This window comes from Euleptes europaea, chromosome 13 (genome assembly GCF_029931775.1).
Source record: "Euleptes europaea isolate rEulEur1 chromosome 13, rEulEur1.hap1, whole genome shotgun sequence".
NCBI lineage: Eukaryota > Metazoa > Chordata > Lepidosauria > Squamata > Sphaerodactylidae > Euleptes > Euleptes europaea.
This window is the reverse complement of record NC_079324.1, coordinates 19,543,960-19,556,140: the sequence shown is the minus strand read 5'-3', so window position 1 is coordinate 19,556,140 and position 12,181 is coordinate 19,543,960. Positions and strand designations below refer to the sequence as shown.

The window sequence follows — 12,181 nt, the reverse complement described above, 5'->3', positions numbered from 1 at the left end:
CACAACCCTGTTTCTCTCTGCCAGTCTTCGTCAGCCTGCCTCCAGTTCGTAGATACAATCCCCTACAGGGAAGGAAATCATTTGCTCCCTCTTTTTGTGATTAATGCATTTGCTGCCATTGACAAACCCCACATTCATTCATACCATTCATTTAGCTCGACTCTATTCAAATGGTCCAGTGGTCCAGTGGTCAGACCATTGGTCCACGCACCTCAGTATCACCTACTCTGATTGGCAGCAGCTCTTTGAGGGTTGCTCAGAGAAAGGCCTTTCCTAGCATTTGCTAGGAAACACCAGGGATTGATTCTATAACCTTCTGTATGTTCCCTGTCATTGGCGCATAGCCTCTCCCAATGTACTGGGGATCAAGGTATCAGATTTGAACCTTATGAAATTTTGTGACTAGACCATCAATTGACACCAGGGAGGGGCTGTGGCTTAGTGGTAGAGCATCTGCTTGGCATGCAGAAGGTCTCAGGTTCAATCCCCGGCATCTCCAGTTCAAGGGACTAGGCAAGTAGGTGATGTGAAAGATCTCTGCCTGAGACCCTGGAGAGCCGCTGCCAGTCAGAGTAGACAATACTGACTTTGATGGCCAAGGGTCTGATTCAGTAGAAGGCAGCTTCATGTGTTCAAGGTACTAAAAGGAAGGGTATAATTAATTGCCAGATAATTACATATGTGATCTAAAAAGAAACTTCCCCTGGTTGAAGGTCTTTAAGATACTTTGACCAGATATGGTCCTTTTGTAAGTCTATTGCCTAGATACATCAACAAGAAACAGGTCGGCGGGGCCAACCCTCAGCCGAAATTAAACAAGTTATTTTTGCCTGCTTATTTGTTTCGTGATGACAACCAGCAATTCTTCAGCAGAGGAGCATTTTCCCAGGAGAGGCTAAGAACACAGCCAGCAGCTGTACTTCCACTGCAATCCTGTGTACATTTCCTTGGGAGTAAAATTCCACTGATCTCAGTGGGACTTGCTACTGAGGAGTAAACCATTCATAGGATCAGGTTGCAAAGGGTATATTCCACATATGCAGATACTGCAAAGGAACCCCAAGACCCCCCCTCCCCGTGGAAAAAAGCAACATAAAGGGGCAGCAGCGAAATGTTAAACACACCCCTCCCTATTACGATCTGTCAAGGTGGCTTTCCGTTGGGAAAAAAAAAAGTCTTCCTGTCAACATGTAGCCTGTATGTTCCACAGGGGGGAGGGTTATCAGTCGACCTAATTTACACCCGGAACATGTCACTTGTGAAGCTGACTATTGCGGGGCGGAAAACATTTCTCAGACGAATGTACACATGAAGCTGCCTTCTACTGAATCAGACCCTTGGTCCACCAAAGTCAGTTTTGTCTACTCAGACCGGCAGCGGCTCTCCAAGGTCTCAGGCAGAGGTCTGTAGACATCACCTACTTGCCTAGACCCTTTAACTCAGTGGTTCCCAAAGTGGGCAGTACCAGCCCCTGGGGAGCAGTGGGATCGCGTAGGGGGGGGGGGGGCACCATGAGGCAAGGGGGCAGCAGGGGGCGCTAGAGGTGGGGCCCTTCAGCTGCGTTGTTGGATAGGGGGCGCTGTGGTTGAGTTTGTGGAACCAAGGGGGGCAGTGGCCCGAAACGTTTGGGAACCGCTGCTTTAACTGCAGATGCCGGGGCTTGAACCTGGGACCTTCTGCATGCCGAGCAGATGCTCCACCACTGAGCCACGGCCCCTCCCCTACATTCTCGCTAGGGCCGTGAGCCGGATTTGTGCGCGGGTCAACAGGCAACTCTACACGCACTTACTTTCGAGTAAACGAGACGGTGTTCCACCTGATCGATCTATCTCTCTCTCCCCCCCCCCAGCCTCACTGGTGAACACGGGCCAATTCATACACCGGGGGGTGGGATCCCAGCGTAAAAACTGCAGGGGAACTTTTTTCCGCGGTTTCCTACAGCAAAGGGCGAGCGGTCCCTCGGGGGCCCCGTCGAGGCGAGGCGTCCCCCGGGCGAGAGGGAGAGCGGGCGAGGAGGAGGAGCGGGCGGGTTGCAGAGGCCCCGACGGGCGGTCGCGGCTCCGGCCGTCCTCCAGCCCGCCGGCCGGCCCCTTTCCCCGCTCCGCCGCTCCCGCCCCGTCTGCGGCAGCCCGGCCGGCCTCGGAGCAGCGCGGGTCCGCAGGGCGTGGGCGGCGATGCCGTTCTGGAAGCGCACGGTGGAGCCCCGCCGCCTGCTCCCCTCGGCGGCGCTGGCCCCCCGCCTGGCCGCCCTGCCGCTGGCTCGGCTGCACGACGTGTGCGGCGCGGCGGCGCTGGCCCTGCTCCGCCAGCTGGCCGACCTGTGCGGCCACTCGGCGGCGCTGCTCGGGGAGCTGGAGGGCCGCCTGCTGCAGCTCGCCCGCCGCGCCCGCCGCCTGCGGGGCCGCCTCCGCCGCGCGCGACGCCTCCTGCGCCCGGGAGCCGCCCGGGAGGAAGGTAAGCGCCCCCCCCCCGACGCCCCGGCCCCCCGCCCCGTCGAGGGGGGAGGACGCCCCCCCTGCCCCCCGCTTTCCAGCGCCGGAGAGGGTGCTGGGGAGTTGCAAGGGGAAGTTGCAAGGGGGTGAACTTGGTCATGTCAGGAGACGACAAGGGTCACTGGAAAAGACAGTCACGCTAGGAAAAGTCGAGGGCAGCAGGAGAAGAGGGAGACCCAACAAGAGATGGACTGACTCAATCAAGGAAGCCACGGCCCTCAATTTGCAAGACCTGAGCAAGGCTGTCAAAGATAGGACAGTTTGGAGGACTTTCATTCATAGGGTCGCCATGAGTCGGAAGCGACTTGGCGGCACCTAACACACACACACAACTTCGCCCAAGAGGCGATGACTTTTTGGAAGCACCGTGCGCTTCCCCAGAGGCGAAAAGGAGAGGGGCCGGGGCTCAGTGGGACAGCATCCCTTGAGGGCTGATCCGCTTAGGCTGGAGCCACCCCCTCTGTTCCTTTTCTTTCCCCAGCCGAGACTGAGACCTGATATACCAGAGCAAGTAGGTGTCCATCAATCTGTCCCAAGGTGTCCCAAGCCGAATGAGCCCCAGCTCAGTGCATGCTGATGGGATCACCGGAAGGGCCGTGGCTCAGCGGTCGAGCATCTGCTTGGCATGCAGAAGGTCCCAGCTTCAATCCCAGTTAAAGGGACTTAGGCAAGTAGGTGGTGTGAAAGACCCCTGCCCGAGACCCTGGAGAGCCGCTGCCGGTCTGAGTGGACAATGCTGACCTTCATGGACCAATGGTCTGATTCAGTATAAGGCAGCTTCATGTGTTCATGTGTACTTTCTGTGGATCGCTTGGGCTCGTATCAGAAAAGCAGGCAAACTTAAGCCTTTTTTAATTTATTTTTTTGAAACTGTAGTTTTTGCACTGGATCCGATGACTATGGTTGATCATTGACGATGAAGAAGGTGAAACACTTTGTGCATGTTCAGAGGCACTCTTTTAAAAATGACAGCTTCTCCGTGCAAGGGCTTTAACAAGTGCAGCATTTTGAAATGTTGATATTTCTGTCGCTACATCTTTGTGGGGAAGAGGGGAGGGAGTACACCTGTTGGACTGTTGCCTGTGTTGCATCTGAGGATAAGAGCGTGGCAATCCTTTGTCGGCATGGCTGCAGATCCCTCTTACCTGATGCAGCGAAATGCTTATTATATCTATCTGTATCTGAAGGGCACCTAGTGGTTAGAATCCACAATCCTTTGCTGCTCTGGGGACCTCAGGTTGCCCCTTGGATGTCCAGGCATGGGATGACACCAGCGTGCTTGTGTTGGGCAAAGGCTCTCTTGCCCAATTTGAACAGTTGCCACTCCGCAGTCGTTTTGGAGGAGGAGGAGGGAGCCAAAGACCCTCACCGTTTCATTTTCCTCCAGTCACATGTTAATTTAGGGTCATTTTTTTCCTGCTCTGAAACTGGGGAAATAAGCTTGTGGAAGATTTCCTTTGCAAAGGTTTGATTTAGGGGCTCTTTAGAAGTGTCTTTCTCCTCTGTGAGCATTTCCGTTTCAAACTCTGCAGGTTCTTGGATTCTGTCGACTACGCTAGGTGAGCTTTCCTGCTCATGCTGCTTGCCTTTGCCATCTGTTCAGGGCCATCCTTCTGTCCACCCCAACTCCCCCCACCCATGCAAACAGCAGGTCAAAACTCATCTTATTTCAACGGGTTTATGTTGCACAGTGAGACTGAGCAAACTGAAGGTTGGATGGATTCGAGAGATCTGGGTTCAAATGCTGCATGTGCTATGGCCTTGTGAAAGCTAGGCCTTCCTTGGATGTGTAATCCCCCCCCCCCCGCAACCTCACTTCCTCATCTGTAAAATAGGGGATATTAATATAGGAAACAGCCTTATGCTCAGAGGAACTGTTGGTCAGTCTTGTGTTCTCTGTTCTGCTCTTTCTGCTTCCAGACAGAAGTGTTTCCTGGATCTATTACCCGGAGTTGCCAGGGATTGAATAATCTGGAAATGAGTGCAACACACATGCTCAACCATAGGACTAGGACCCCTCCTCAAATAAAACAGGGTTTACCAGGAAACCATTCAATCTGATTTAAAGAAAAAAACCTGCCTTTTATCCCATCTGTGCAGGATCTTATGGTCTTATTTAAGGACAAAGGCAAAGCATTCTGTGCATGCTCAGAGAAGCTCTTCTTTATGGTTTAATATGTTTTAAGATTGTCATCCTCATGTTAAAAACCGGTTCTGGAGATGAGCGCTGGTTAATCTTGGCCCGTGTCTATAACAAGCTATGCTTTTCCTATTGTAAATGATCTTCTCTGTTGACAGTTTTGCTTTAGTAGTTAAATTTGGGTGCTCAGGACTTGGAAGCGTGCACAGGTAGTGTTTCTGATACCTAAGCGCTCGAGGGTGTCTCAAACAAATCATGAAGCAAAAGCCCCATTTAGAATCAAGCCCAACTTACAGGAACAGTTGGATTCGAGTCCGGTAGCACCTTAGAGACCCACACAATTTTTGGCATAGAAGCTTTCAAGAGTCAGAGCTCCCTTCGTCAGATACAGGAAGGAGTTGTTGTGCTCCCCACAAGGGTGGAGCACAGATGCTTTCCAGTCCAAACTTTGTGACTGAGCTTTGCCAAATTGGAAGAGATCTGAAACCTTAAACTGCTGGTGGGTGTTTTTTTTTTTACATTGAGAATGATTCAAAATGGTTTTTTCCCCCAGTAGCCTGAAATAGTATATAGTACTCTGTGGTGGGCAAAATACACTCTGTATATGTGTTAAGACCCCTTTCTTTATAATTGTTTTACATCAGTGAGCCTTAGAGTTGAAGATAGTTCTGGGGTTAATGTCTGCTGAACCCTGTGTTTCATTCTTTCCTTACATAATTTCTGGATCTTTTTTTCCTGTCCCAAGACACCTCAAATGGGCTGACAGTTGAAACAGTAAAACATTGACCTATGAAATAATCTCTTCCATTTAACAAATCCCAATGACAAAACATCTGTAAACAAACGTTATAGAACTGCCTATCTAAAAAGATAAGTCTTTGTTTGAGCTCTGTCAGGCTTCTTTTTGGAGGAGGAGGGTTTTTGGAGGATTTCCAAAACTGGGTGCCATCTCTTGTGAGAAAGGTCTTCTTCAATGTTTGGATGGATGGGTGGAGGCCCTAAAGCCTCTTGAGCCGAGCTTGGAAATCAAATTAGTCCTGGGAGTATTACTGGTGAGCTGCTTAAATCTTGTTAATGAGAATTTACAAGTGGTTTAAAGGGTCCCCCCCCTTTCTAACGTACAATAATGGCTATATGCTTAGTGTTGGATTTTGTATGATTCATTTAATAATACTTTAATATTCTTGCTTCTAAGATTATATTTGTGACTTTCGTTGTGAGAAACGTATTATTCAGTGTTTGTGTTTTATCTCATTTATAAAATTCCTAACAGAGATATTCTTTATTTAAAGAATCTAGAACATGACGCTTGCTTTGAATTAGAGACTGCATTTTAATGGGTTTTGTGTGTGTGCTACTCTCTATAGATGAGGGGGGGAGCATTCTACAGGAACACTTGGCTTTTCTCACAGCCAAGTAAGTCCTCCATTCAGACCACTTCTCCCCCCCCCCCGCCCTCAGTCTGGTGTCATCTATCTTAAAAGAAATGATTGAAGAGTTATATGATAAGGAGCACTAACTCTGAGCGTGTACAATATTCCTTCCCGGGATCACTTTATCCTGTGTACGCTTTAAGAGCCAGTTCACGTGTTACAGGAAGTTGGGGGTTGAGGAGAAAGTCCCCCCCCCCATCAAGTCATTACCGCTTTTGAAAGAAGGGATGAGAATTCCAATTCTTCAACCCTAACTGTAATTTCGGTTATACATGTCTTAAATCAGTGATACTCTGTGGCTCCAGAGCTGCATGTGGTTTTTTGATGTGTGGCTCTTTGAGATCCGTTTGCAACCTGTGGCTCTTTCCCCCATGTTCCAGGAAAGGGGTTACGGCTTGTGATTGACAGGTGGTTCCCATTTTGAAATAGTTGCTATTGGAGGATGGGTAAGTAGGGTTGAGGGTTCAGCAGTGCTGTGGAGAGACAACCCTACGTGCTCAGAGCTAGTCGGATAATTAAAAATGTTATAGATCATGATGGGTAGCCGTGTTTGTCTGTAGCAGTAGAAAAGAGCAGGAGTCCAGTAGCGCCTTAAAGACTAACAAAATTTCTGGTAGGGTATGAGCTTTTGTTCATGTGTGTGTGTAAGTGCCATCAAGTCGCTTCCGACTCATGGCGACCCTATGAATGAAAGTCCTCCAAAACGTCCTAACTTTGACAGCCTTGCTCAGATCTTGCAAATTGAAGGCTGTGGCTTCCTTTATTGAGTCAATCCACCTCTTGTTGGGTCTTCCTCTTTTCCTGCTGCCCTCAACTTTTCCTTTTGTTCATACCCTACCAGAAATTTGTGAGTCACGAAAGCTCATACCCTACCAGAAATTTTGTTAGTCTTTAAGGTGCTACTAGACTCTTGCTTTTTTCTATTTGCTAAAAATGTTATAGTTATATATCGAGAATTATATCTAATATAGCTAGAATGTGAGTCCATCTATCCTCAAGTAGAGAAGAGTGAATTAGACACACAGTGGCAATGTAAATGTCAAAAGCAAGTAAATGACATTATCAGGCGAGATTAGATTAGGTGTGATATGCCGAGGGGTAATAGGCCTGGAGAAATTAGCATTGGTAATGAGACAGGAATCCCAGATCTCTATTCAATCCAGGAGAATGCATTGTCTTGAGCTTCATTATTAGTTGTAATTCAGCAGTCTCTCTTTCTAATCTCCCTTTGAAATCCCTTTGTAAGAGAACTGCTACTCTTAAATCAGCAACTGAATGTTCCGGAAGGTTAAAATGTCCCCCCACTGGTTTCTGCATGTTTTGGTTTCTGAAGCCAGATTTATGACCATTTAATCTTTGTCACAGGGCCTGGCCAATGGAGAGAGTGGAAAGGCATTGCTGGTATGTGATGGCATAAATTACGTTAAAAGATGAACAGGAGTATGAACCTGAGATAGTATGGCTGATGTTGCTGGGCCCAGTGATGGTGTTGCTAGGGTCCTAGATACTGGCACGTGCAATATTGTAATCCAGGGGTGGGGGATCTTTTTTTCTGCCAAGGGCCATTTGGATATTTATAACATCATTCGTGGGCCATACAAAATGAGGACACACTGGCTAAGAACTCCCCACACACACACGCATTGTGGCCCTGCCCCCTTTAATCCCTCCATTGTCGCCACTTCCACCCCCAGCCCTCTTGTAGTACAGAGGGAATACGTTTCTCCACGGCCCGGGTGGGAAAGGGTTAACAGTTTCTTGGGTGGTCCTAACAGCTCCATAGCTAACGACTCTTCTGCAAGGGGGGGAAAGGTTCCTTTTCTAGGCAAAACAAACTCATATCCCCCTTGAATAGAGGCTATTCCGGTCCGCGGGAGGGGGCCGATCGCCAGTCTTAGATCCTTCTGAGCTACAGATCTGCCAGGACCCACAAAGAGCCAGACCAAATGATTTTGTGGGCCTTAAATGGCCCCCGGACCTGAGTTCCCCACACCTGCTGTAATCTTTAAACATTTGCAGTTTGCATCTTGGGACCATCTATTAAATATTGCATCAGAAGTATTTCCAAACTGGGTTGGATGCTTAACTGTGGAAAACTGCAGAAAAGCAGACAAACTGGAGCAATGAAAGCCCCCTCCCCTGTTCATGATTACTGTTATGTTTTTCATAATATTGAAGTGAATCTGCAGCTGAAGGGCGGGAAAGATTATTTTCCACACAAAAGCCATGTTTCTTCTTGTAAGCAAGGAGGCCTGTTAAGGTTATACTTCCCTTAGGGCTCACTACTGGGTAGCGTAGGGTTACCAGCACTGGGTTGGGAAATTCTTGGAGATTTGGGGGTGGTAAAACCTGGTATGGTGGGAGGCGAGTAGGGTTGCCAACCTCCAGGTACTAGCTGGAGATCTTCTGCTGTTAAACTGATCTCCAGCTGATAGAGATCAGTTCCCCTGGAGAAAATGGCCGCTTTGGCAATTGGTATTGAAGTCCCTCCCCAAACCCTGCCCTCCTCAGGCTCCGCCCCAAAAACCTCCTGCCGGTGGTGAAGAGGGACCTGGCAACCCTAGAGACCTCAGTGGGGCTTAATGCCATAGAGTCCACCCTCCAGACCAGCCACTTTCTCCAGGGGAACTCATTTCTGCAGTCTGGAGATCAGTTGTAATTCTGGGAAACCTCCAGACCCCACCTGGAGCTTGGCAACCCTAAGCGGGTGGCCCTATTTCAAGGAGCTGTTTGCTTTGTGAGATACTGGACTGAAACCATGGTCTGGACTCGACGGAGCCAACAGATCTCTAATTTTCCCACAAATCTCCAGGGATCTTGGGTTCAATTGGTTGTTTGTCATGAATCTATTGCTATTCATTGGGTGCCCCTGAATTCTAGTATTATGGGGGGGGAAGGTCTTTCTCTGGACAGCATATACTTTTATACATTTCTATCATGTCTACCTTATGTTGCCTTTGTTTTACTACACTAAAAAGTCTGTCTTTCCTTGGAAAGAAGGTGCTCTAGCCCCTTGATAATTTTGGTTGCTTTTTCCCACACCTTTTCTAGCTCTGCTGTGATACACTCTTGAGACATGGAAAATGAGCAAGCGTCACTCAATTCATACAAGATTTTTTTTGGAGGGAGGGGAATAAGCCCTTTGTGCATAGCCCCCCCCCCACCTTTGTTACGGACCAGATAATCACTCTGTCCTTGATGTGTTCATTTGGTGGGGAGGAGAACATCGGACTAGAATGAGAGATTTCTGGCTCGGACATAGTCAGAGGGATGGATTGTCCTCCTGAAGGCCAGAATTAATACATTTTGTTGCAGGATGAAGCTATCTGGCTGTTCCAAGGCCTTGGCAAGTGCAGGATATACTGAGGCCAAAAAGGCGCTGACTTTGCAGATTACCCTATTTTCTTTTTCCTTGTAACTATTGAGTCAGAGCGGAACTTTTGGCCCTGAATCTCGGGTGATCTCAGTGGGTGTTGTGTGGATACTTGTTCTGGAGAGTTTTGTCCGCTTCACAGCAGCGGAGGATCTGGGGGAAGGGAAAGCATCAGGGTAGGTGTTTTTTTTTTAAAGAAGCCACCCAGCTCCCCATTTGTATCAGGTGCTATCAGGGGGGCTGGGGAATGGATTTGGGAATGTCCAGAGCTCTAGAATATGCAGATAATCTCGGAAGGGGCTCTGACCTGGGTGGTTTTAACTTTCAAGGAGCAGAGGGGTTATGGATACAGGAAGAGTATACTCACATTCCCTGGGAGGTACATTGCACATGAGGCTCAACCTGTGTGGGAAACATGTGGCAAACACTGTACTCCTTCAGAGTCTTCATTACTAAGAATAAATCTGGAGGACCACAGACTCAAACAGAGTACCCAGAAAGGTCAGAAGCAGCCCTAGGGACACTTTGACTGCCTCCCTGGATACCATGAACACTTGAAGCTGCCTTCTACTGAGTCAGACCCTTGACCTATCAAGGTCAGTATTGTCTACTCTGACTGGCAGCAGCTCCTCCAGTGCTCAGGCATTTGCCTCACCTATGGCCTGTCTTTTTGATGGGAGATGCTCGGGGCTTTCTGCATGCAAAGCAGATGCTCTACCACTGAACCCGAGGTGCACCTCCTACATGAATGAGAATAATGGTTGTGTTGGTTCATTGGGCGAGGCTGTGGCTTAGTGGTAGAGCACATGCTTTGTGTGCAACAGGCCACAATCCCTGGCATCTGCAGTTCAAGGACTTCAGACGTTGGGAGAGATTTTCCTTTGCCGGAGAGCCACTGGAACAGACCTTTCACTGCCAGAGAGAACCACAAGGCAGACAAAACTGAGGTGGCCTGATTCAGCAGTTTCATAGGTTTATGGGATGCCTCTGTGTTTGGTCAGATGCCTGACCACAACACTGACCAACTGTGGAATCTCATTTTTAGGTGACATTAACTACTCTTTTATAATGGTTACTGTTTAAAGGGCATCCTCAAGTTACACAGTCAGGGCGGTAAAAATGTGTAGATTTCCCCTAATTCTCAGTGCATGTTTTGAGGTAATTTATACATCCCGATAAAACCCTCATGGAACAGAGCTACGTTAGAATGCAGGTAGAGGAAGGGATTATGTCTTTAAATGCTCTACCACACCAAAAACTTCCTGCACTTGAAGAAGAAGCTTGTCAAAGAGCCTAAGCTAGAACTCTCTCCCTAGTATGGTAGCTGTCCTTAGACAGGTACACACATGAACACATGAAGCTGCCTTCTACTGAATCAGACCCTTGGTCCATCAAAGTCAGTATTGTCTACTCAGACCGGTAGCTGCTCTCCAGGGTCTCAGGCAGAGGTCTGTTCACATCACCTACTTGCCTAGTCCCTTTAACCGGAGATGCCGGGGATTGAACCTGGGACCTTCCGCATGCCAAGCAGAGGCTCTACCACTGAGTCACAGGCCCTCCCCGAGCATTCGATCATTATTTTCTCCCCTCCTGTATTCTAAAGTGGTGCTATCTTTTCCCTGATCATGTAAATCAGACCTTAAAGCCATGGGAGAGTATAAAACTTGTTTCTGTTTCAGTGGGGAATGGTTCCCAGTCAGCATGATTTTTGTAAAGCACGTCTGACTTGTGGAAAAATGCACCCATTCCATCCAAAACCATGTTTCGCTGGAGAAACAATACTTCTCCCCGCAGCCAAAGCGTACAGCTAATTTTGTCAAGTGAACTGCTTAACCCCCATTTTGTCAGTCCCAAGAGTGGGCTGGGAAGGGTTTCTGGGAGCAAAGCCCAGTTAAGGGGAGGGGGGGAGTTGTTTACTGGTTTTGAAACAAGGCTGTGCCGATAGCTGCCCTCTGACCTTGTGGGCTGAGGCTTGGAACCAGCAAGGGAGAAATCAAGGGATCAGCTGCATTTTCCAAACATCACTCCTTGCAGATGGCTCTTGGGTTCCCAGCAGAAGATATCGGAGTTATTGGGCAAACAGCAGCAACATTAGACTGCTTTAAAGCTTGCTAGTATTGTGTAAATTGTGAGCTCATCATCTCCCACTTGGTAATCTTGCAAAGCCTTAGATCTAAACAATCGAGCAGTCCCCACTGTTCAGTGAAGTTTATCTTAATTCTCGTGCCAGGTCCGCTGTGTTCTTGGGAGGCGCTTTCCTTTGAGCTAGCATCTGAGGTTCTGCATCACCAGGGTAGATGCGAAAGGTGAATTTTCTAGAGCAGGGGTCCCAAACCTTTTAGAGTTTTCAAGCATCTTTGGAATTCAGACAGTGGGGTGGGCGCAACCACAAAATGGCTGCCTCAGGAGGTGGAGCCAGCCAAAAAATGGCTGCCAAAGCTTGCCTTCAGTCATACAGTCAAGATCCTTGTGCTGCGGAGGTAGCTACTGTCAAAGCAATATTTTAAAAAATCTGCACCGTCAATTGAATCTCCAGTGGCTAAGAAGCCTTCTTGGGCAAAAACCCACCTGGCCCCATCCACTTTCTAAAAACACTTGGCGGGTCTAGGAAAGCATCGGCAGGTGCCGAGGTGACCATGGGTACCACGTTGGTAGGGTTGCCAACCTCCAGGTGGTTAACTCTAAATAAAGATCAGCATGTAGGCTCAATATACTATAACCAATGCAAAGTTCAACCAATACA

The 12,181-nt window shown here is 48.5% G+C and overlaps 1 protein-coding gene across 1 annotated transcript in view; it reads left to right on the top strand.

Annotated features, from left to right (window-relative positions):
• NHSL2 (NHS like 2) overlaps positions 1 to 12,181 on the top strand; it is a 142,325-nt gene that overhangs the window by 30,792 nt on the left and 99,352 nt on the right. Inside the window, exon 2 of the mRNA XM_056858976.1 lies at positions 1,942 to 2,454. Within this exon, the coding sequence (XP_056714954.1) occupies positions 1,942 to 2,454 (513 nt within the window). The remainder of the gene's footprint in view (positions 1 to 1,941; positions 2,455 to 12,181) is intronic.